General features: G+C 44.2%; 1 protein-coding gene across 1 annotated transcript in view; it reads right to left on the bottom strand.

Annotated features, from left to right (window-relative positions):
- The window catches only part of PACC1 (proton activated chloride channel 1), a 60,960-nt gene extending 43,215 nt beyond the window's left edge, over positions 1–17,745 (bottom strand). Inside the window, exons 1-2 of the mRNA XM_038760973.1 lie at positions 17,566–17,745; positions 13,426–13,491 (exon numbers count right to left, since the gene is read on the bottom strand). Coding sequence (XP_038616901.1) covers positions 13,426–13,491; positions 17,566–17,730 — 231 coding nt within the window. The 5' untranslated portion in view covers positions 17,731–17,745. The remainder of the gene's footprint in view (positions 1–13,425; positions 13,492–17,565) is intronic.
- Positions 17,746–22,240: the final 4,495 nt, after the last annotated feature.

Raw genomic sequence — 22,240 nt, 5'->3', positions numbered from 1 at the left:
ACTCTCCCCGCCCTTCAAAGCCTTATTGAAGGCACATCTCCTCCAAAAGGCTTCCCCTGGCTAAGACCCCCTTTCCGCTTCTCCCACTCCCTTCTACGTCACTCTGACTTGTTCCCTTTGTTCTTTCCGCCTCCCAACCCACAGCACTTATGTACATATCTGTAATTTATTTATTTATACTAATGTCTGCCTTCCCCACCTCTAGACTGTAAGATCATTGGGGTAGGGAATGTGTTTATTGTTGTATTGTACTTCCCCAAGCGCTTAGTACAGTGCTCTGCACAGTAGGCACTCAATAAATATGATTGAGTGAATGAATGAATGGGCTCAAGGGCAGGCCACAAAAAGTCCCAAGAAATAGGATTTAGGGCAAACCAGGTATGTAAATAAATCCATAGTATTTACCAACCCACACTTTTATCTTTGGCTAGTTCAGCTTCCTTTCCAGTCTAGGGGTAGGGGACGGACACAGCATCTTTTAAATTCACTAATGTTAGCTATTTCTTTGGAGTCTCTCCCCGCTTCCTCCTCTCCTCCCCTGCCCCTAGTATTCACTGAAATACTTACACTTTGCAGAGCACTGCACTAAACCCTTGGGAGGGCATAATAGAGTTAGGAGACATGATCCCTGCCCTCAAGGAGCTTACAATCCAGCAGGGGAGACAGGCACTAAAATAAATTTCAGGTAAGGGGAAGTGACAGTAGTATTGACAGGTACATAAATAAGGGCAACCATGAAGAATTTGAGTATCTGAGTGCTTAGATGATATGGAACTCTGATGTGGCAGAAAGGGGAAATAGGGTGGGGAGATGAGGGGCACATCAGGGAAGGCTTCCTGAAGGAGATGTAATTTCAGAAGGGCCTTGAAAATGACAAGAGCAATGATCCTCCCGCTGTGAAGGAGGGAGTTCCAGGCAGAAAGGATGATGTGAGCAAGAGGTTGGCCCGAGGGACAAGACTGAGGCACAGTAAGTTGGCCTAAAAGGAGAAAAAGGGGGGAGGAATGAGGATAAGTAGTGGGGAAAGAGCTGAGTGCCTGTACAAACTGCTCATAAATTCACTTAGGAAAAAAGCTCAGACCCCTGCAGCCCTTTTGCCACCCCTCAAGTACACTCTAGACTGTGGAGAGATCGATCAGCGCACCCACAACCCTCTTCTGCTGAAACATGGGACTTTTTACCCACATCCTTAGCAGAGACTGGAAGCTCCTTCACGGCAGGACCAGGGCCTTTTTCTCCCTCTGTCACCTCTCCCTCTAAGCCAGTGCTCTAGTCTCTACATAGTGAGGCTCAGTAGAAGCTGAAGAATGACCATCTCAAAACATTTGAATTGTAACTTGGGAGCCAGACTGGAGTTTGAATGAGCCACAGGCCATTTCTCAATTACACATTAACGTGGACTTAAAGTTTCCTGCAGCAAGAAGATCTGAATTCAGTTACTCATTTTCTTTCTGGACTTTGGCATCCGTTTTGTAGAGCAGGATGTTGTTTGCTTTACAAAGCACTTGGGAATGTACAATAGTGTTGCTAGACACGACTCCTGCCCACAACTGTGAGCCCCATGTGGGACAGGGACTGTATCCTACTTGCTGCTATTGTATCAACCCCAGAGCTTAGAACAGTGCTTGATACAGAGTAAGTGCTTAACAAATACCACACATTATTACATGTTAAGGCGGCTTTATGGGGCTGACCCTTCAAAGCTCAAAACCTTATCACCTCTCTCTGACTACTGAATCAGTGAGACAGTATGAATGTAACATCAACTCCCATTGGCAAGAGAGAAAAGGGCATCTCCTTGCAGTTCTCATCAGGGTTTTTCATGGGACCACAAAGGAAAATGAAAAGTTATGGGAAAAGAAATAAGCAGGATTATTCCATGGTTATAGGGTTTCTTTTCTGGTTAGAGGGATTTTACTATTCAGATTTTATCAATCTGTCTTTGGGGCTCAGAGTGGTTTTGCTCAAAGAATTATTTTTTCCTTCTCTGTATTCAACAAACCCCATTACCACAAAATGTAAGTCGATTGCTCCTAAGAGGGAAAAACTCTACTGTGGCCTTCAGATTCTGGGGCCTTTTCTAGAATCCTTAAGAAGCAATAGAAGGCATTCTAAGCAAAAACTGAGGGCTTTTGGGTTAATGTTTAATGTCTTCAGTAGGGATCAGAAGAACACCGAAATAGCTATTCAGTGTATTTGCAAGATGGGTAAGGAACTTTCTCAGGAAACAGAGATGTGGCCCACTATGCCTTCTGGTCATAACACAATAGACTGCTTTCAAAGACATGGTGGCCAGCTGGCAACTCTCTACACCATCAGCCACAGAAAGGGCACTGTACTGGGTACTTTGAAGAACAGACACAATCCCTGTCCTCGAGGAGCTTATAGTCCAATAGGGGAGGACACAACATACAAGCAATCAAAGAACAATTCCATAATAACAGGAAGGAAGTAGAGTGAGACGCAGATTACGTTGGGTAGGAGATCATATGATCTAGCTGGGCTACTCTGCTCCTCCTGATCAAATTGCAAGAGGCTGGAGTCTTCAAAATTCTCCAGCCTATCTGCTTTTTGTTCTCATCTTCTGCTAAACTGCAGCCTGCATTCTCCATACCTGCCAATCAATCAATGGTATTTAATGAGCACTTACTATGTACGGAGCACTGTACTAAGCTCTTGGGAGAGTACAATACAACAGAATTAGCAGACAAGTTCCCTGCCCCTATCAATCTATCAATAGTATTTACTGAGAGCTTACTCTATGCAGAGTACCGTACTAAGGGCTTAGGAGAGTACAGTAGTGTTTGTAGACATGATCCCTGCCCTCAATCCTGCTGGGTAGCCAGACACTAAAATAAATTACAGGTAAGGGGAAGTTAACTAATTTAAGGATAAATGTGCACAAGTGTAGTGGGAAACTTGAAAGGAGTGAATATCTAAGTGCTTAAGGGATGAGGACTTAATCGTATTTACTGTGCACTTACTGCACCCAAATACGAAGGTGATGCAATAGCAAGGGAAATAGAGTGGGAAGATGAGAGATTAGTTAAAGAAGGCTTCCCGGAGATGTGGTTTTAATAGGCTTTGAAGATGAGGAAAGTAGTGGCTGCTGGATAGGAAGGGGGAGAGAGTTCCAGGCAGGAGGAAGGACAGGAACAGGAGGTCAACAGTCAAGGTGACTCCTGTTGGCACTCAAGAATACAGGCCAACCCTTTGCCAAACCTCCAACCCCAGACAGTACCAAACTGAAAACAAAACAGCTGAAATCTGAACTGTCTGGCCTAAAAGAGGAAGGATGAATGGCTACTCTAGTTACAGTCCTATTTCTTGCAAAACCTAAGCAGTTTGGGTACAGTGTGAGAATGCCGGAGTGTGGCCTTCATTAGAATGGTCAGCGGGCCTAAGGGCATTTTGTCTTTGAATAAAACTGGAATGCTGCTTAGGACTCAGACCAATCTATCTGTACAAGTAGCACTTGCCAGGAGTAAAAATCAAGTCTGTGACTAGAGAAAAAATAGGCAGCAGGCCTAAGGTCTCTTCTTTCCAGGATCTTTTTTGTGGCATGACTGGGGCCAATCATAAGTGCAAGAAGTGGTAGGAGCTAACCTGGGGATGCTGGGAAGGTCATTTTCCAGTTCTCCAGAGACTCCTTTGCTTAAATATGTGAATCAGTAGCCCCCTGAACCTAAAGCTATTTGCAGTGGGGAAATGAACCTTAAATTTCCTCTCCCTTGTACTTCTCAGAACTTGAGTCCCTCCACAGGAATGAACGCAAGGAGGAGGGGAGGTCTTACCTTGTGCAATGCTGGAGAAAATAAAAATACCACTTACAGTAAAAGCTTTGTTTTCTAGCTGAAATGGGAGGTTGCTGATCCCCAGGAGGGGAAACCCGAGAGGACTTCTTGAAAAAAAAGGAAACGAAAGCGAAATGACCTCTCCTGGATTTTTGCCATCAGGGACCTGGAAGGTCTGGGCAAGGTGAAACAAGTGAAGTTGGCACCTGTAGAGCCGGTTCTAGCTACTGGTGACCCTGAAAGGTCTTGGACCACTTAGGGCTGCAAGGTGTCTTTATTGCGCAGTTGGGGTGCATCCAGTGGGCTACTAGTGTCAGAATTCTGCTCCTTAAAATCCAGGGCTTAGGAGGCTCTGTGCACTTTGATGGCATGAAATAAATATTTTCTGAGATATAATGGACTTACTCCACAAAGTAGATTAAAAAAAACAAAAACAACCCCTCCCAGTCCCCTCAGAAAAACCTCAAAAACCAACAACAATAACAACAAGATTTCCAGGCCTAGGCTACTCCTACCCAGGAGGTTTAGGAAATTCTCAATGGGCAAATCCTGTAGGAATAGTTTTAGACATCCAAGCCAGGTAGTCTTATTTTGTCTCCATCAGTTAACCCAAAATCCAACCCCTGCTTGACTCTTTATACCATGCTGTACCCCAAATTCCAAGGATTCACATTTTGTCTTTTTGCATGTCAAACTTTCCGGGACCAATGGTGAGTGATATTGATGTGTTTGGCCTGGCAGTCATCAGAGTCATGGTGGTTTGGGGTAACATCACCCACTGCCCCAACCCATCTGTAGTTACAACTATTTTGTTCGCAAAAGCCACCGCTACTGAAGAATCCATTTGTCACTAATTTTGGGAGCATAAGCGTGACTGGGGAAAAATCACCCTCCAACCATCCACTTGGAGCCTTGGGGAGAAAGGAGTCCAACCAGATAATAATAATAATTAATAATAATGATTATTATGGCATTTATTAAGCACTTACTATGTGTTAAGCACTGTTCTAAGCATTGGGGTACATACAAGGTCATCAGGTTGTCCCACATGGGGCTCACAGTCTCAGTCCCCATTTTACAGATGAGGTAACTGAGGCACAGAGAAGTGAAGTGACTTGCCCAAGGTCACACAGCAGACAAGTGGCGGAGCTGGGATTAGAACCCACGACCTCTGACACCCAAGCCCGTGTTCTTGCCACTAGATTATGCTGCTTCTAAGATGCAACCTCTTGCTTGCTCCCTCCCTCCTGCTTCACATTTCTACTGCCACCAACTCTTTCCCTACCTAAGCTCTTGGTACTCATCCTCCCTTTTAGACTGTGAGCCCACTGTTGGGTAGGGACTGTCTCTATATGTTGCCAACTTGTACTTCCCAGCGCTTAGTACAGTGCTCTGCACACAGTAAGCGCTCAATAAATACAATTGATTGATTGATCCTCCCTCCCTGCCCCATTATGTACATATCCTTAAAGACAGTTGCTTCTCCCTACTTATTTTAATGCCTGCCTCCCCTGCTAGGATGCAAACTCCTTGAGGATGGAGATCTTGTGCTTAGTACAGTGTTAAATGTTCAATAAATACCACTGAGTGACTGACTGAAGGAGGGCTGCAGAAAGGCAGCAAATACCATACGTTTCAGCAGTGGTTCCTACAGCCAAGAGTTGGCTTATGGAAATTGTACTTCTGGGAATGGGATCCGCTGGATGGCTGTACACGGGACAGGCGGGATTTTCAGGATTTTCACAATTCAGTGAAAGCCGTATTTCCAGAAGGACAAGCGATTTGCCGGCACCTGTATTTGAACTGAACAACAGTGTCACCGAGTGGTGATATGGAGGAATCCGTTTAATACCGTCCTAAATAAATTCATTCAATCGTATTTATTGAGCGCTTACTGTGTGCAGAGCACTGTACTAAGCGCTTGGGAAGTACAAGTTGGGAACATATAGAGACGGTCCCTACCCAACAGTGGGCTCACAGTCTAGAAGGGGGATGTATAAATATGTTTGTACGTATTTATTACTCTATTTTATTTGGACGTAGTCTATTTTATTTTGTTAATATGGTTTGTTTGTCAGCTGGGTGACTTTGGGCAAGTGTATATACGTTGGTATGTATTGATTATTTTATTTGGGCATATTTAGTCTATTTTATTTTGTTAATATGTTTTGTTTGTCAGCTGGGTGACTTTGGGCAAGTATATATATATATATATATATATATATATATATATATATATATATATATATATGTTTGTACGTATTTATTACTCTATTTTATTTGGACATAGTCTATCTTATTTTGTTAATATGTTTTGTTGTCTGCCAGCTGGGTGACGTTGGGCAAGTGTATATATGTTGATACGTATTTATTTATCTATTTACTCATTTATTTTATTTGGACATATTTAGTCTATTTTATTTTGTTAATACGTTTTGTTGTCTGTCAGCTGGGTGACATTGGGCAAGTGTATATATGTTGATATGTATTTATTTATCTATTTATTCATTTATTTTATTTGGACATATTTAGTCTATTTTATTTTGTTAATATGTTTTGTTGTCTGTCAGCTGGGTGACTTTGGGCAAGTGTATATATGTTGGTACGTATTGATTACTCTATTTATTAAATAAATGCATCCTACTGCAGCTTTTTTTTATGGTATTTGTTAAGCACTTACTGTGTGCCAGGCACTATACTGAGCACTGGGGTAGATACAAGCTAATCAGGTTGAACACAGTCCCTAGCCCACATAGGGCTCACAACTCAAAGTAGGAGTAGAATTTAACCTCAATTTTACAGATGAGACAACTGAGGGACAGAGAAGTTGTAAACCGGGATTCGAACCCAGATCCTCTGACTCCTAGGCCCGGGCTTTTCCCACTATGCCATGCTGCTTCTCACACTGCTTTTCCTAAAGCGCTTTCTTCAGTTTAAACTTTTTAAAAATGTAATCCAGATTTTACCCTGAATTTCAAAAATAAAGTCAATTATCACCCCTAAGATTTTTCTCCCGAAGTTTTCTTAACTTGAGTCCTATACTCGAAATCTCTGCCTGAGAGGGGACACAAGACAGACTCCAGATTTTCAATGTAAATATATGGCTTTAAAATTTAAAGGGTCCAACCTGATTAGCTTGTATCTACCCAGGTGCTGAAAATGGTGCCTGGTATGCAGTAAACACTTAACAAGTACTCTAATTATTATTATTAAAACTGGGATGTCCTCAGCTTTATTTTTTTTAGTAAGAGCCACTGCCTCCACTGTTCCTTCATACATACCATGCAAAATAATCCCTGAAATGGCAACTGCTTTCCTTAGGAAAATCCAAACCAGATAAATATATATATATATATACACATATATATAAATCAATGACAAGGTCAATTCATGAGATTAAGTCCTGCTAAAGGGAAAAACTCACAATGAAGTGGTTTCATATTAAAAAATCCCAAATTTTAATTTGAATTATTGGGTGCTTAATAATAATAATAATAATAATAATAATAATAATAATAATAATAATAATAATAATAATAATAGTATTTGTTAAGTGCTTACTATGTGCCAAGCACTGTTAAGCCACACTGCTTACTCTGTGCGATGACTATACTAGGGTTTGGGAGAGGCAACAGAATTAGTAGACATGATCCCTACCCTCAGGAAGCTAATATTCTGATAGAGGAGACAGACATTTAAGTAAATTACAGGTAAGGGAAGCACAGAATTTAAAAGTCTGTACAAAAGTGCTGAGGGGTGGTGACAGGGAGGGATAAGTACCTAGGTGCTTAGGCCATAAAGACTCCAGTGCATAAGTGAGATAGTAGATGGAGGGAAATCAGATGGGGAGAGGGGAGATAAGTCAGGGAAGGCCTCCTGGAGAAGATGTGATTTTAGAAGGGCTTTGGGGAAGAGTAGTGGTCTGCTGGATATGAAGGAGGATGGAGTTCCAAGGAGGAAGAGAGGGAATGAACAAGTGGTAGACTGGAGAAAGGAAGAGTGAGGCACAATGAGTAGGTTGGCCTAAGTAGGTGTGTCACCCTCTACACAGATACTTCCTACCCATGTTGGCAAAATGAGGGAACTGCTCCCCTTCTCCCAATGAATAACATAATCCTTGGGTCGCCCACCAGAGTGTTGAAAGCTACCACTTGTAATAATAATGATAATGATGTCATTTATTAAGCACTTACTATGTGCAAAGCACTGTTCTAAGTGCTGGGAGGCTACAAGGTGATCAGGTTGTCCCACGGGGGGCTCACAATCTTAATCCCCATTTTACATATGAGGGAACTGAGGCACAGAGAAGTTAAGTGACTTGCCCAGTCACACAGCTGACAAGTGGCGGAGCTGGGATTTGAACCCATGCCCTCTGACTCCAAAGCCTGTACACTTTCCACTGAGTCACGCTGCTTCTCTGAGTTGCTCTCTCCCTTGCAACCAGGAGGGAATGGTGATTTCAGCTGGCTTGGAAGCGAGGACAGTAGCTCTGGTTGTGTTGATTTTCATCTGTTCAGCTCGAGTTGGAGGCGTGCCCTATTCAGACTTGTTAGACCAAAAATTTCTTCTGAAAAATTATCTCCTAAAAGACCCATCCACTGACATCTTCTGGCAACCTCTGGTCCCAGCAGGGCAGGTTTTCCTTTATTATCCAGAGGGAACAAGACTGCCAAAACTTTTAAGAGTAACACTGCTCCAGGCTGGGGACTGGTTCAATGGGGATTTGTAGTGACTACAGATTTTTTTAAAAAAGTCTATCTTTGGAAAACACCTGGATAAATGGAGCTTTGTTCAGGAGAGATTAAGCTGTAGATTGATTTGTTAACAGTTTTGTCTCTACTGATGATGTCATCAAGGACACCGGTACCTCACGGAGGAGGTTAGCCAACATTCTGATGAAGCTTGGCTAGTGTTCCCACTGTTGGGCTTTGGGGAAGATGAAAAAAAAAAAATAACTTACAATCTCTCCTAGCCAAGAAATTTATATGACTAGAAGCGTCTACTGGGACTATCTTTTTGAACTGACACAGAGCCAATTGCAACAACAGGACAAAGAGCAGTTTTATGTGAGAACAGTGTGGAAGCTACTGTCAGTTAGGAAACAGCCACACCTACGCTGATAGTGATCACCAGCAGGAGCATCTTTTTCACCCAGCAGAACTCTGCTTCCATCCCCAAGGTAGTCCTGCAGATGGTGGAAGTGGAAATACCTCTCTGGTATTACACCAGGCTGAAAACAAAGTTTGGGATTTCCAACAGGCCCAAAGCAGAGAGTCAGGAAACTCTTTGCTTCTAAGGGGCAATCTGTCTCCAAGGGATACCCACGCAAAGAGAGAGGGGGGCTCTGAGCAGAGAGGAGGAGCTGTTTGGTATTGTGATCCGCAGAAGGCAATAAAGATGAAAACAGAGAAATGAGAAAGGGGAAGAGAGGGAGATTGATACAAAGATGCAAATACCAAGAAATGCAAGAACGAAACAGAAAAGAGGAGATGAGGAGAGGAAAAGATCAGAGATGAAGAGACGCAGTGCACAGAAAATGAAGGCTTGATGGTTCCCTTATAATTGGATAAAAATATATATTTCTGTCATTTTACACGGAATAAAATCACTACAGATGTGTCCTGAACTCCGAGCCCAAGGGACCTGAAATTCTGCTCCTCTAGCCACAGCACCTTTCTGATTTTGTGTATTTGTCTATAGTGTTTTAATGTTTTTATCGTTCCTGATGCCTCTGACTCCAGTCCCTTCTCCCCACTAATAAGCTTGTTATGAGCAGGGAATGTGTCTGCTAATCCTGGTGTATTGTACTCTCCCAAGCATTTAGAACAGGGCTCTGCACATAGAAAACACTCAATAAATACCATTAATGGATTGACATATAGATTCTGAGCCCCTCCCACCAGTGGACAGGGACCATGTCTAATTCCCACCTTGTACTCTCTCCCAGCATTTAATACAGTTCTCTGCACAGGGTAGGCACTTCATGAATATTATTACTACTTCATATACTAGCTGAGGCCAAGAGCTGCTTGAACCTATGGGGCTCTTTTGGCCTTGCAGCCCGGTTAACTGTCCAGATCTCTCTGATATGCAGGGTTGCTTCTGGTTCAGGCCACCCTGACCTTTATTGAAATCCCCCCACACAGAGCAAAAGTTAATAAAGGGGATGTCCCAAAGATGTAGAAGCAGGAGGACGGAGCCCCCAAATGACTAAATACCTCAGAATGTCCCCTTGTTCCCCACTCCCCCGGGGTGACTCAGACAGCAATGTGGGAAATCCCATCTTTGGGGACTCCAAGCTCTGGCCCTAAACCCCTGAAGCATGAGGAATATGAGGGAATGTTGACATGGGGGTTTTTTGGTCTTTTTAAAAATGGTATTTGTTAAGCACTTACTATGTGCCAGGCACTGTACTAAGTTCTGGCGTGGATACAAGGTTGAACACAGTCCATGTCCCACATGGAGCTCACATTTTTAATCCCCATTTTACATATGAGTTAACTGAAGAACACGGAAGTTAAATCACTTGCCCAAAGTCACAGAGTAGGCAAGTGGTGGAGCCAGGATTAGAACTCAGATCTTCCGACTCCCAGGCCTGGGCTCTTTCCAGGTTTTGGGTACCACTGAGGATTCTGAGATTAAGTGGAGTTTAGATTCTCGCACACCTTCCCGACTTTACCATCACCAACTCAAACAATATCACTGAACATCTGCTGAGGGCAGAGCACTATTCTAGGTGGAAATTTTGAGAGACAGGACAGTTAGGGTTAAAGAGTGTAAAACAGAGCATGGTTTGAGGAGGGAGCAGATCAGTAAAAGGTAAACTAAGTAAACCCCCCAGATTATCTTGTATCTCTAGACTCTAAAGACTCTGGACTTTAAGGTCCCATCTGGACTGTAAACTCTTTGTGGAAAGGGAACATGACTACCAACTCTGTTATAACGTACACTCCCAAATATGTAGTTCAGTGCTCTGCACATAGGAAGCACTCAAATACAATTGATTGATCTACCCCGATGCTTAACAAATAATAACAATTATAATTAATTAGATCAGGATTGGGGGGTCTCTAATCCCTGTGGGCACCACATCGAAGTTACAATGGAGGTCCAGGCAGAGGAGAGAACTTCTCTAGAAGTACAGGTGCAGTGATCAGACTCTGGGTCACTTAATCCATAGCCGGACATCGAGTAAAGCATTTTTCTTCCCATGGGAAATCAGGCTCAAATGGGACAGGGCAAAGCGAGAGGTTGTATGATCTACCATACCGTGTGAGCGGGTCCCAGAGAAGCAGAAAAGCTCAGAAGAAAGGAAGCCCAGAAATGAGAACTCAAAAGCCCAAGCTGGAGATCGGGGGTGACACCCATTTCTCTCCATAAGGCTGAAGTGAAATAACCTCCGCTGGAGACTGTGACGTGGAAGGAATGAACTGCTGGCCCCTCAAAGAGGAATGCAAAACAACAGGTTTGCTGGATAAAACCACAAGGTGAGCTGCAGACGTGCAGTTTCTCTGTAGCCTGGTCCCTTTGGACACGCACTCGTGGGTGTGTCCCCGCCCGTCTGCACAAAGGGGAGGCCCGGCCAAGTTACCAAGTGCTGAGAATTTCAGCAGGTTGGTGATAGAGCTGCTTAGAGAAGGTCATGGTCAACTGAGTTGTCAATTGAACCAGAGCCAGATTTTGCAATCGGACATCGTTAGAAATTGGAAAAATAAAATGACTTTTAACATTAACTTGCTGGAATTTTTTCCCAGTAAATCTGGATCCACATATTTTCTGCTAACTTGCCCGACTGTTCCAAGAATCCCAACCAAGAGTTTGCAAAATAAAAGTCATTCAGTACTGCAGGAGATCCCAAAGACCTGATCCCTCCCCTTTCTGGGTTTATAATCTAATAAGGGAGAAAGGCAGACTTGCAAATAGTAAAGCAGCCAGAAGAACAAGGATATAACAGGTAGCAGAATAATCTACTAGGATAATATACTTCTATACATACATTTATACAAAGCATGGTATAAAATTGTAAGTGCTAAGAGTATGTGTTTGGTTGATGTGTTTTCTTAACCCTCTTCCTCCCCACCCCTGTTCTACGAGGTACCCACAAAATAAATGAATAAACTTTCTTAACCAGTCTGTCACTATTCATTACTTGCCCTTGGGCAAGTGGACAAGATTGTTTTAGCACGCTTTGGGATGCTCAAATAAAAGATGTTCTAAAAGACGGTGATAACAACAAATCCAGAAAGAAACAAAGGACAACCTCTAAAAGTGAGAGACACAGTCTCTAAACTTCGTTAAGATCAGTTTGTTCAGTTCTCGATTATCCTCACCGCCAGAGATGAAAAGAAACCACAAGGCAGGGGTGGTAACTTGAGCCTTGGTGAGGCCTTGGGCTAAGCATTAAGGTGGCCTTTAATTCCCTTAAGAATCAATAAATAATATCTATCGAAAACACCAGACCAAAAAATCAGGGTTTATTTACCTTGAGGGAACTACTAATGTTTGTACCACTTTCCGTCCCTTGGTAACATTTATCAGCTTCTTGTTTTGAAATTGATAAAACAAGTGCTTTTGTGTTCATCACGGTACAAGCGACAGATGGAAAGTAACATGCTACACTGCATAAATGAGGGTGGCACCAGGACAAACAAGAAAAAGGTCTTTGCATAAATCTGCCAAACCTAGATAGTCGCCGAGCCTTTAATAATACAAGTCACAACAAAATGTCACCTGGTGTTCTATCAGAAGAGCAGACTGTCCTGTATAAGAACAGGAAAATTGGCCACCCCACCCTAGTAGGCAGCCCTGAGTCTGGGCACTGAAGGAAGGCAACCCAAAGGAAGGGGTTCTGGAGAGATTCTCTGTTGTAGCCAACTGTGGGAGCTGTCGAATGGGAGGTCAGAGGGAAGAAAGGTTCACAGTTCACGATAGCTTAAAATTATCAATGCAGTTAAACCATGAGTAATTCATTAATCCCATGTAGACTACAGGACATTTTCATTCACTTTCTCTCGTTGGCTAACATCCTCATTTACACACTTGAAAACAAGTCTTTCCCTGGCAACACTCACCTGGATTCAGATTCAGGATCTAGGTAAAGGGAACTGGTGAGGTGGAGTCCCAGAATTTGCAAAATTCTTAGACAGACTCCCCAGACCTGCTTTTTCACCCGCAGCACAGTCTTACGTGTGTTCTCACCTCACCTGTCTACAGGGCTGTTCCCCAGTTGCCTCCTAACTGGATTTTCCACTGTTACCAATCAGTCTGTTTTTCACAGGGAATCAAATTCCTTTTCATCTTTTGTTCAGTTCTGGGGCTGCGGTCTCACCAGAAACATGACACTGTGTTGGAGCACTCAAATCCGTCAGGAGGGTGACGGGTGGGTTTGTTTTGCATCTTTTCTTTAAACTCCCCTCTGCATCTTTGTCCATGGAGGTGGCCATTAGTTACATCAGAAAACCATCCCGCTTCTTACTGCTCCCTAATGAATACATGCCGGCAAGCAATCCAGTCTGAGGAGTGAGTCACTTCCCACACTATGTTATTATCAGGACACCCAACAGAGCTGCTTGTGTGCTGCTTTTGTTTGTAATTTTTTTTTTAATTTAATGAGTCAGAAATAGCAACTTACCCAGGCTTTGTTGACCTCACAGTCTTCTCCCCGTAGCAGCAACTGGGTACGATTTGCTGGAAAGTCCTTGTGGAACAGAGAGAACATTTAGAGAAAGGGATGGTTATATAAACAGGTTAAAACTTCGGGTGAAGTTGAGTTGGAAGAATCAGATCTCCCAAGATTCCCCTTCTGGGGATCTGAACTGATTTCAACTAGTCAACTCTCAGTTTGGCAGAGGTTGACTATCTGGGAAGAGTGTGGCCAAGTAGAAAGATCACAGGAATGGAAATCGGGAGGCCTGAGTTCTAATCCTGGCTCCACCATTTGCCTGTTGTGTGAACTTGGACAAGTAACTTAACTGCTCTGGGTCTCAGTTTCCTCATCTGCAAAATGGGGGTTAAATATCTGTTTTCCTTCTCTCAGATTGGGAGCTCCATATGTCCCAAGTACTGTTCCTCATCTGTTGCCTTATATCTACCCTAGCGCTTGGCACTAGTAAGCACTTAACAAATATCACAATAAGAATAATCACTGTGAATTATCCAAGTTCCTTGTTTTTATAACTCTTCTCTCTTGTTACCCACAGTTTGGCTGGTTTTACTGTTCCGTATGTTAATTCTAATTTGATTTAATTTTTTTGTGTTTGGTTGGGGGGGACATTAAAGCTCACACACACTCATACACCTCTCCATTATATATTATAATATTATATTATAGCAACTTTTGTAAAAACTCCCCCATTACCTCCCAGCTGGACTATTATTTCAGCACCCCTTCTATTCTCCCTTTCAGCTTCTCCTCATTTGAGTCTAATTTACATCATAAAAATAATAATTATAATAAGAGTATTTGTTAAGTTCTCACCCATGCCAAACAGTGCAGTGCCAAACAGTGTATTAACCACTAGGGTAGATACAGGATAAATCAGGTGAGACACAGTCCTTGTCCCATCTGGGGCTCACAATCTACATATGGAGGGAATTCCCATTTTACAGATGAGGAAACAGGCACAGAGATGTTAAGTAACTTGCCCAATGTCCCAGTAGGCAAGTGGCAGAGCTAGGTTCAGAGCCCAGATTCTCTGACCCATAGGCCTGTACTGTTTCTATTAGGCCACACTGCTTCCTACATATAACTGCAAAAATAATCTTTTAAATGTGACAATTGGTGCCCATCACACCCCTCCTTAAAAATCACCAATTGGGTCCCTATTGTTTCTTGTACAAGATAAACACTCCTGCTCTCCATCAGTTGGCTCCCTCTTTCTTATTTGTTCTCTTCTCCCTCTACATTCCAGCTCATTCTCTTGGCCCTCCCAAGATAGCTTCCTAAATGTCCCTCACTGTTTTTATTTTCCCCCTCTGAACCTGGCTCAGGTTGCTGTTATTTTGCAAGGACATAAAATAGGTCTGAACCCCATTCTGGTCCCTAAGGGCTCAAGCTAGACCCAGAAGTCATGTTCTGGCATTTAGCTTGGAGTGGATTTGATTGGGCCAGAACTCTGTTGATAGTAAATAATGGTGGTCAACTGTGGTCGGAATTGGGATTAGGTCTTTAGAGCTTCTACTATTTGACTCCCAACAAACACCTTCTCATTTCAAACAATATCCACATCCTCCAGTCCAGGCAATTTTGCCTTCTGGTAGATCTTCCCACTTAGTTCTCCCTCCTTTGCCAAGACTCAGAAGAACGCCCCTTCTCCTGCCCACTAAATCATTCATTTCAATCAAATATTATTCAACACCCTCTTTTTTCCCCAAACACTGAAAGTTACAAAAAATATATTAGAGATGGTCTCTGCCCTTAAGGCACTAAAAGCCCAAGGAGCAAAGCAATTCCATTTGACACTTTAATACTTGAAATGTAAAAAATCGGCAGGTTTCACTAGAATCAAAGCAAGAAGAGTTGCCAGGGTTGCATAGAAAAACTCTTCCTGATCTCTTGGCCCACTGAGAATTTTCAATGCTCTATTCCTTCCTGAGTTCCACCCACTCCTGCAGTCACAGGGCCTCAGCACTGCAATGTCTAAAAGAAGGGTTGGATGCATAAGGAAGGAGGACTAAGTATCCCTATATGTTCAAGTCCACAATTCAAAGACCCACCTTGGAAGTTTTTCTTAATTATCCTCACTCATTCTCCTACTCAAAAGACCAATATGTGATCTTCACCACGATTTACTCCTAAGGCTGTAATTCTTTGCCCAGATTGTTGTCTAGTCTTTGAGGTCAGAGAATATAGCTAGTCTCAAAGGTGGACTTCAAGTTCAAAGTTGTGCCTGGAGCATGTCAACTAGAAATCACATCTTTGGGTTGCAGTGATGCAACCACAACACCACTACTGAAGGGGGGGGGGGGGGGGGGGGTGTGTGTGTGTGTGTGTGTGTGTGTGTGTGTGTGTGTGTGTGTGTGTGTGTGTGTGTGTGTGTGTGTGTGTGTGTGTGTGTGTGTGTGTAGGGGGTGGGGGGAGAAGCTTGGAATGGTTAATCTAACAAGGTCTAATTGTCAATCAAAACAAGTTTAGGAACACTCTGCCTGGTTCTCTCTAATGCTGATTTCTCCCTCATAGTCATAGTTAGGGGCTTAGGGAGACCCATTCACAGAATCACTGAATCCAAGTTAAGAAAGGACTTTGAGAGGTCAACTGATCCAGCCCCCAGACTCTGGGCAGCTCAGCCATCTAGGGTAGGTGACTGATGTTTATATTTTTAAAGACCTCCAAGAATTTGGAATCTTTTCCATGTGTCTCGTTCCAATTTTTATTCACCCCGAGAGTCCAGAAGTTCTTCCCTATGACTAACCAAATGCTTGTGGTTGGGGCAGCTTAAACCCACCTCCTCTTGCTCAGTCCTCTGGGGACATGGAGAATGATTGATCCAGTACTGACTTCTTCACAGAAACTTTTTACCTACTTGAAGCCAATACCATTCATCGCATTACAGTGGCTCCCTAGTCCTGAAAGAATGAATAAACCTTTTCAAGCACCTGACTGACTCTCAGGTGGAACCAAAATATCCAAGAGACTACAGTCCTTGAGTTTCAGGTTAAGCTCAAAAGCCTCACCTACCTTCCAAATATCTCCAGCAAATAGCATGTCAACTGTAAGGAAGTTTTGGCCCCAACTCCTTGTTCCCTTTGACCAACTGGATCTGTTTAAACTGGATTCATTCCCTTTTGTAGTTCAGCTCCAAGTTCCTCCCAGTAGCACTTCTGTCCCTGTACCCTTATCAGCCTGTCAGCTTTCACCACCGTGGAGACCTGGCACCACTTTAGCCTTGGGGCATTTCCAGCAATTCCCCACCAATCCACCACACCCTCTCCTCACAGAGGGCTGAATTGGGCAAAGCACTAGGTACAGGGTGCCTGCAGGCAGTGAATGACAAGTGGAGGAGGGGAGAGTGACTGAACGGGCTGGGAGAGGGGGGAGTCTCTCCCTTCAGCAATTAACCAGTGCTATTTATTGAATGCTTACTGTGTGCACAGCACTATACTATGTGCTTGGGAGAGTACAACAGAGTTGGTAGACATGTTCTTTGTCCACAGCGAGCTTACAGTCTAGCAGGGGAGTCAGATAAAATAAGTTACAGATGTGTACATAAGTGCTGGGGGGGGGGGGGGGGTATTAAGTGCTTGGAGGGTACAAATGAAAGGAAAATGACTGTATCACGATGGGAGTGAAGAGATCTCTACCCCTTCCATTCATGCTCCATCTGCACTGCCTCCCTCCTGAGTCCCTGCTGGAGTTAGAAACCTGGCCTGCAAATCACTCATAAGGAAGTGGCATAGAGGAGGCAGAGTGAAGTGGGACCTGTCTCCTTGCAGACATCTGGGTGGCAGGGAGAGTGCAGGTTCTGGGCTCCCCTCAACTATTACCACAGGATATAACTTCCTATTTCATGTACTGTGTGCTCCAAATTGAGGCTACACCTGTGCAAATGTTCCATGGATATTAGCATCTTGTTGTTGGATTGTTCATTCATTCAATCATATTTATTGAGCGCTTACTGTGTGCAGAACACTGTACTAAGCGATTGTTCTCTTGAACCCACCTTTTCCCACCTATTCAGTGTTTACCACCACCCCAAGTCTCTCTCCCATTCACCCACCATTCCCCCACAACACCCCTCCGGTTTCTCCAACCCAAACGTTGTCTGTTCCTTACCAGTCCACACACTTTGGCACTGGATTGAGCCCTGCTGCCACTCCCAGAACTACAGCCAGGCCCCGGAGCAGGCTGGAAAGGCTCTTGGACATGCAGCTGTGGAGAAGATGGATACTTCCGATGATGGCTGAAGTTTAAGGATTCTTTCTTCTTCCTGACATCCATTTTAGATAGAGGAGGAGCCAGCGTCTTCCAACCAGATAGTCCAAGTTTACCTGAGTAAGGGGTTGACCAAGCACCACTTTCCTTGCAACAGTGTGACAAACCTGCCCCTGTGACCAGACCCCACAGCAGGTCACTTAGCTCCTGCCCACCTCCGGTCTGATCCAACCCTGTAAATAACAGTAAGATAAAAAGTGGAAGTGTCGGGGGGCAAAGAAATAACAAGACGGAAGCAACAACACTGTGTTCTGAGGGGGCCCAATGAAGAGCGCATTTCTCTCTGAAGGGTGTGAGTGGGGGGCAGGTGATCCTAGTTAATAAATGGGAAAGTTGGCTGCAGTTTGAATTTCCGCAGGGTCTGCAGCTGTGTTGAGGTTTGGGCCACAAGGGGGCAGTGGAATGTTAATGATGGGAATGATTGGCTTCAGGTCCCCGTTAATTAATTAATGATAGCATTTATTAAGCGCTTACTACGTGCCAAGCACTGTTCTAAGCGCTGAGGAGGTTACAAGGTGATCAGGTTGTCCCACGGGGGGCTCCCAGTCTTCATCCCCATTTTACAGACGAGGTAACTGAGGCACAGAGAAGTTAAGTGACTTGCCCAAAGTCACACAGCTGACAACTGGCAGAGCAGGAATTTGAAACCATGACCTCTGACTCCAAAGCCCATGCTCTTTCCACTGAGCCACGCTGTTTCTGCCACCAGGCAGACAGAGGTGGCCTCCCCAGAGGGGTGTGAGGGGAGGGGATTGGGGAGAAGGGTTGTTCTTTGTGCTTCAGAGACCAGAAGTGGGGCTTCTGTATTTTAGAACTTCTGGAAGAATTTTCCTGTCCTCCTCTTCCTCAAGGTCTGGCTCCCCTCTTTCAGTCTTTCCCTTTGCTCCCCCAAATTTAACATTAACACCTACATATGCATTCACCAGCCCTCTCCCCTCCCCGGCTCCTCTCTCCCTTCCCCACTGATGCCTTGTCCCTAACCTTTAGCAAACAATCAATTCCTTAGAGGGAACAGTGAGGCAAAGAGAAGGAAACATCAGATGATAGACAGAAATCTTGGAGCAGTGGAGAGCTGGGAGATGAAAGTAAGGGACAGCCAGGAGGACATGCAGAATGAAAGGAGTGGGAGGAGATCAGGAAGGGGGCACTTGCTCCTCCACCTCTTCTGCTTCTATATTATTAACATCAGCCTCCTCTGACTGTGGTTAATAATAGTAATGATAGCATTTATTAAGCGCTTACTGTGTGCAAAGCACTGTTCTAAGCGCTGGGGAGGTTACAAGGTGATCAGGTTGTCCCACGGGGGGCTCACAGTCTTAATCCCCATTTACAGATGAGGGAACTGAGGCCCAGAGAAGTGAAGTGACTTGTCCAAAGTCACACAGCTGGCAGTTGGCAGAGCCGGGATTTGAACCCCTAACCTCGGACTCCAAAGCCCGTGCTGTTTCCACTGAGCCACGCTGTTTCTCTAGCCACGCTGCTTCTCTGGATGTTGCTGCCCAATTCCAGGGCCGGGTCCCTGCTACAATAACACGGGCCGATAGCCACTACCCAAGTCTGTGTCCACTGGGGTTGTCTGGTGATACCCAAACTGGCCCTTCCAGTCGGTGGCTGATGGTAGTGATGGCAAAGAACACCTGCCTCAAGCTGCCATCACCAGCCTCAGAGAGGTTTGGCCCCCTCAGTCTAAAGCATTACCTCTCTGGGTCTCAGTTTCCTCACCTATAAAATGGGAATTCAGTTCCTGTTCTCTCATCTCCTTAGACTGTGAGCCCCATATGGGACAGGGCTGACTGGGGGCAAGCTGATTATCTTGCATCTGGCGGCAGGGCTTAACACAATGCTTGGCACATAGTAATCTCTTAACAAATACCAGCGTGGCTTCCTGGAAAGAACAGGGGCTTGGGAGTCAGAGGTCATGGGTTCTAATCCCACTCCACCACTTAATAATAATAATAATGATGGCATTTATTAAGCGCTTACTATGTGCAAAGCACTGTTCTAAGCGCTGGAGAGGTTACAAGGTGATCAGGTTGTCTCACGTGGGGCTCACAGTCTTAATCCCCATTTTCCAGATGAGGTAACTGAGGCCCAGAGAAATTAAGTGACTTGCCCAAGGTCACACAGCTGACAATTGGCGGAGTCGAGATTTGAACCCACGACCTTTGACTCCAAAGCCCGTGCTCTTTCCACTGAGCCACGCTGCTTCTCATAGCCACGCTGCTTGTCAGCTGTGTGACTTTGGGCAAGTCACTTAACTTCTCTGGGCCTCAGTTGCCTCATCTGTAATATGGAGATTAAGACTGTGAGCCCCACGTGGGACAACCTGATTACCTTGTATCCCCCCCAGTGCTTAGAACTGTGCTTGGTACATAGTAAGCACTTAACAAATGCCATTATTATTATTATATTATTAGGATTATTGGGACCCTAATGAATCCTCCCTTAGACCTTGTGGGTGGCAGGATAGGACTCCAAAAAGCATTTTCATCTCACCTGGAGTGACAGATTTCATCATCCTGTGGTGGAATCTCAAGAAAGGGTGTGAGAAAGGGGAGCACAGTGAGAGGGAAGAGGGCGGAAGGTGGCTGGATTGAAATGATTTCTTACTAAACCAGGCCTCTAAATATCTTTTGAGGTATTTAGATGGAAGGTACTGTAGTCAATTCTCAATTAACAGTTTAGTATACGTTCTGAGGCATTCACTGAAAGGAGTGAATGCCAGGGACAAAAAGGTCATGCCCCTGAGTAGCTGATGTTCCAACAAGGGATACTGGGAAAACATGCCTGTCTCTTGCAACTAGATTGTAAATTCCTTGAGGGCAGGGATCACAATTACCAACTCCATTGCACTGCACTCTCCCAAGCACTTAGTATAGTGGTCTGTGGACAGTAAGCACTCAATAAGTACCAATGATTGATTGAAATACAAACACATAAGAATGCAGATAAGCATCCAGATGTGATAGAAGTGTAAAAGAACTTTGGACACAAATAACAGAAATATTTAGCATGGAGATATACATAAGTGTGAAAGGGTTTCTGGAGTGCTGGAGGGGAGGCAGGGGCAGCGTGAGAAAAGGTTCATCCGAAAAGACTTCACGGGGAGGTAGTGAAGCCAAAGTGCTGACAAACAGCAAGAAAGCTGTTGGGGAGAAAGAAGGAAGGGCAATGTTCAAAGGGCAAAATTCTCGCCTTGGTTATTCATGAGAAACAAGCCCTCTGCCACAGTAAGTGAAGATGAATAACCAGAAGAAAAATTTAGAAGCATGAAGGGATGAATTGTTATATTCTAGCCTCAGGCAGCAATAAGGAGAGAAACTGAAGCGGGATTCATCTGCTATCTTGTACTCTGACAAGGCGATCACATTTACAATCAACAAGAATCTTGTCAGTAGAGAAGAAAATACCTAGCCCTTTGGAATTTTCTCTTTTCTGGGAAGAGGGAACTGATTGGCAATTAGCAGCCAGCCAGATCCCCCAGGCACAGATCATTTAGATTGAAGGTGGGTTTTGAAATGGCTTGTGATTCCAAACTCAAACCTTCCAAGTTTTTGCCAAAGGGCTTCTGGTTGGAATGTTGCCACAGCCGTCAGGAGACCCGTCTGTGTTGGCCGGGCCAGGCTTAGCTGAGCCACCAGGCTTTCTAACGTGTAGTCGTCGCATTTAAAAATAAAAAAGACAAGGCATTTTTGCATCATGCGATCAAGTGACCAAGCCCCACTTGACTCGGTGGCTATTGCAGCAGTGGAAATTAGGCTGTTTTAACGTTAAATTTTTAAAAGGTCATTTGTTGTGGTGGAGGGGCGGGGAGCCCACACAAAGCTTAGCACTGAGCACGTGAGCCAACTGAACAAGAAAAAAACTGGAAAAATTGAACCTGTGACTTTAGAGACCAAAATGAATTGGAAAAATTAAAATCTGGGACTTTTTTCGGTTCTCTGGGGACATGTGACAGCGCCTGGAGACATGAATAAACATGACTGAAAGCTCCTTGAAGGCAAGAGTTATGCCATCTTCTTTTGTCACTCCCCACAGCTTCTAAGTTATTGTATCTACATTCATTAGGCCCTAGGCCAGGACTATGAATAACTAACAAAGAGCCCAGTCTCTAAAGAGCAAACCAAATTGAAGGAGCCCTTGAGGCCTCAGAAGAAGCCATGAGCAATGAGCCCTGTTGGCCAGAATTAAGGGAAATGGGCTACCTCATCCTGTGACTCAGGAAGGCTTAATGGGAGATTCGGGTAGCAAAACAGTGCCCACTCAAGAAGATATCAGACAGATGAACAAAGGAGCCTTCTCTGAATCTTTTTGGTCCTCGGGGAACCTAAAATAGGAACACTCAGGAATATTTTGTGGTGGGCCTTTCTGTGGAAGGAGACTAAATGTGGAAAATATAATTCCAAATGATTAGCTCAATTCACTCCTATTGTGAAGGGTGCATACATTCATCTTTGAAGCACTGCAAAGGGGGGAAGGTGCTGTAGGAAAACCCAGTTCTTCTGAAAACCAGTGG

This window comes from Tachyglossus aculeatus, chromosome 19 (assembly GCF_015852505.1).
Source record: "Tachyglossus aculeatus isolate mTacAcu1 chromosome 19, mTacAcu1.pri, whole genome shotgun sequence".
NCBI lineage: Eukaryota > Metazoa > Chordata > Mammalia > Monotremata > Tachyglossidae > Tachyglossus > Tachyglossus aculeatus.
The sequence above is the reverse complement of the archived record's forward strand: the minus strand, read 5'-3'. Positions and strand labels throughout refer to the sequence as shown.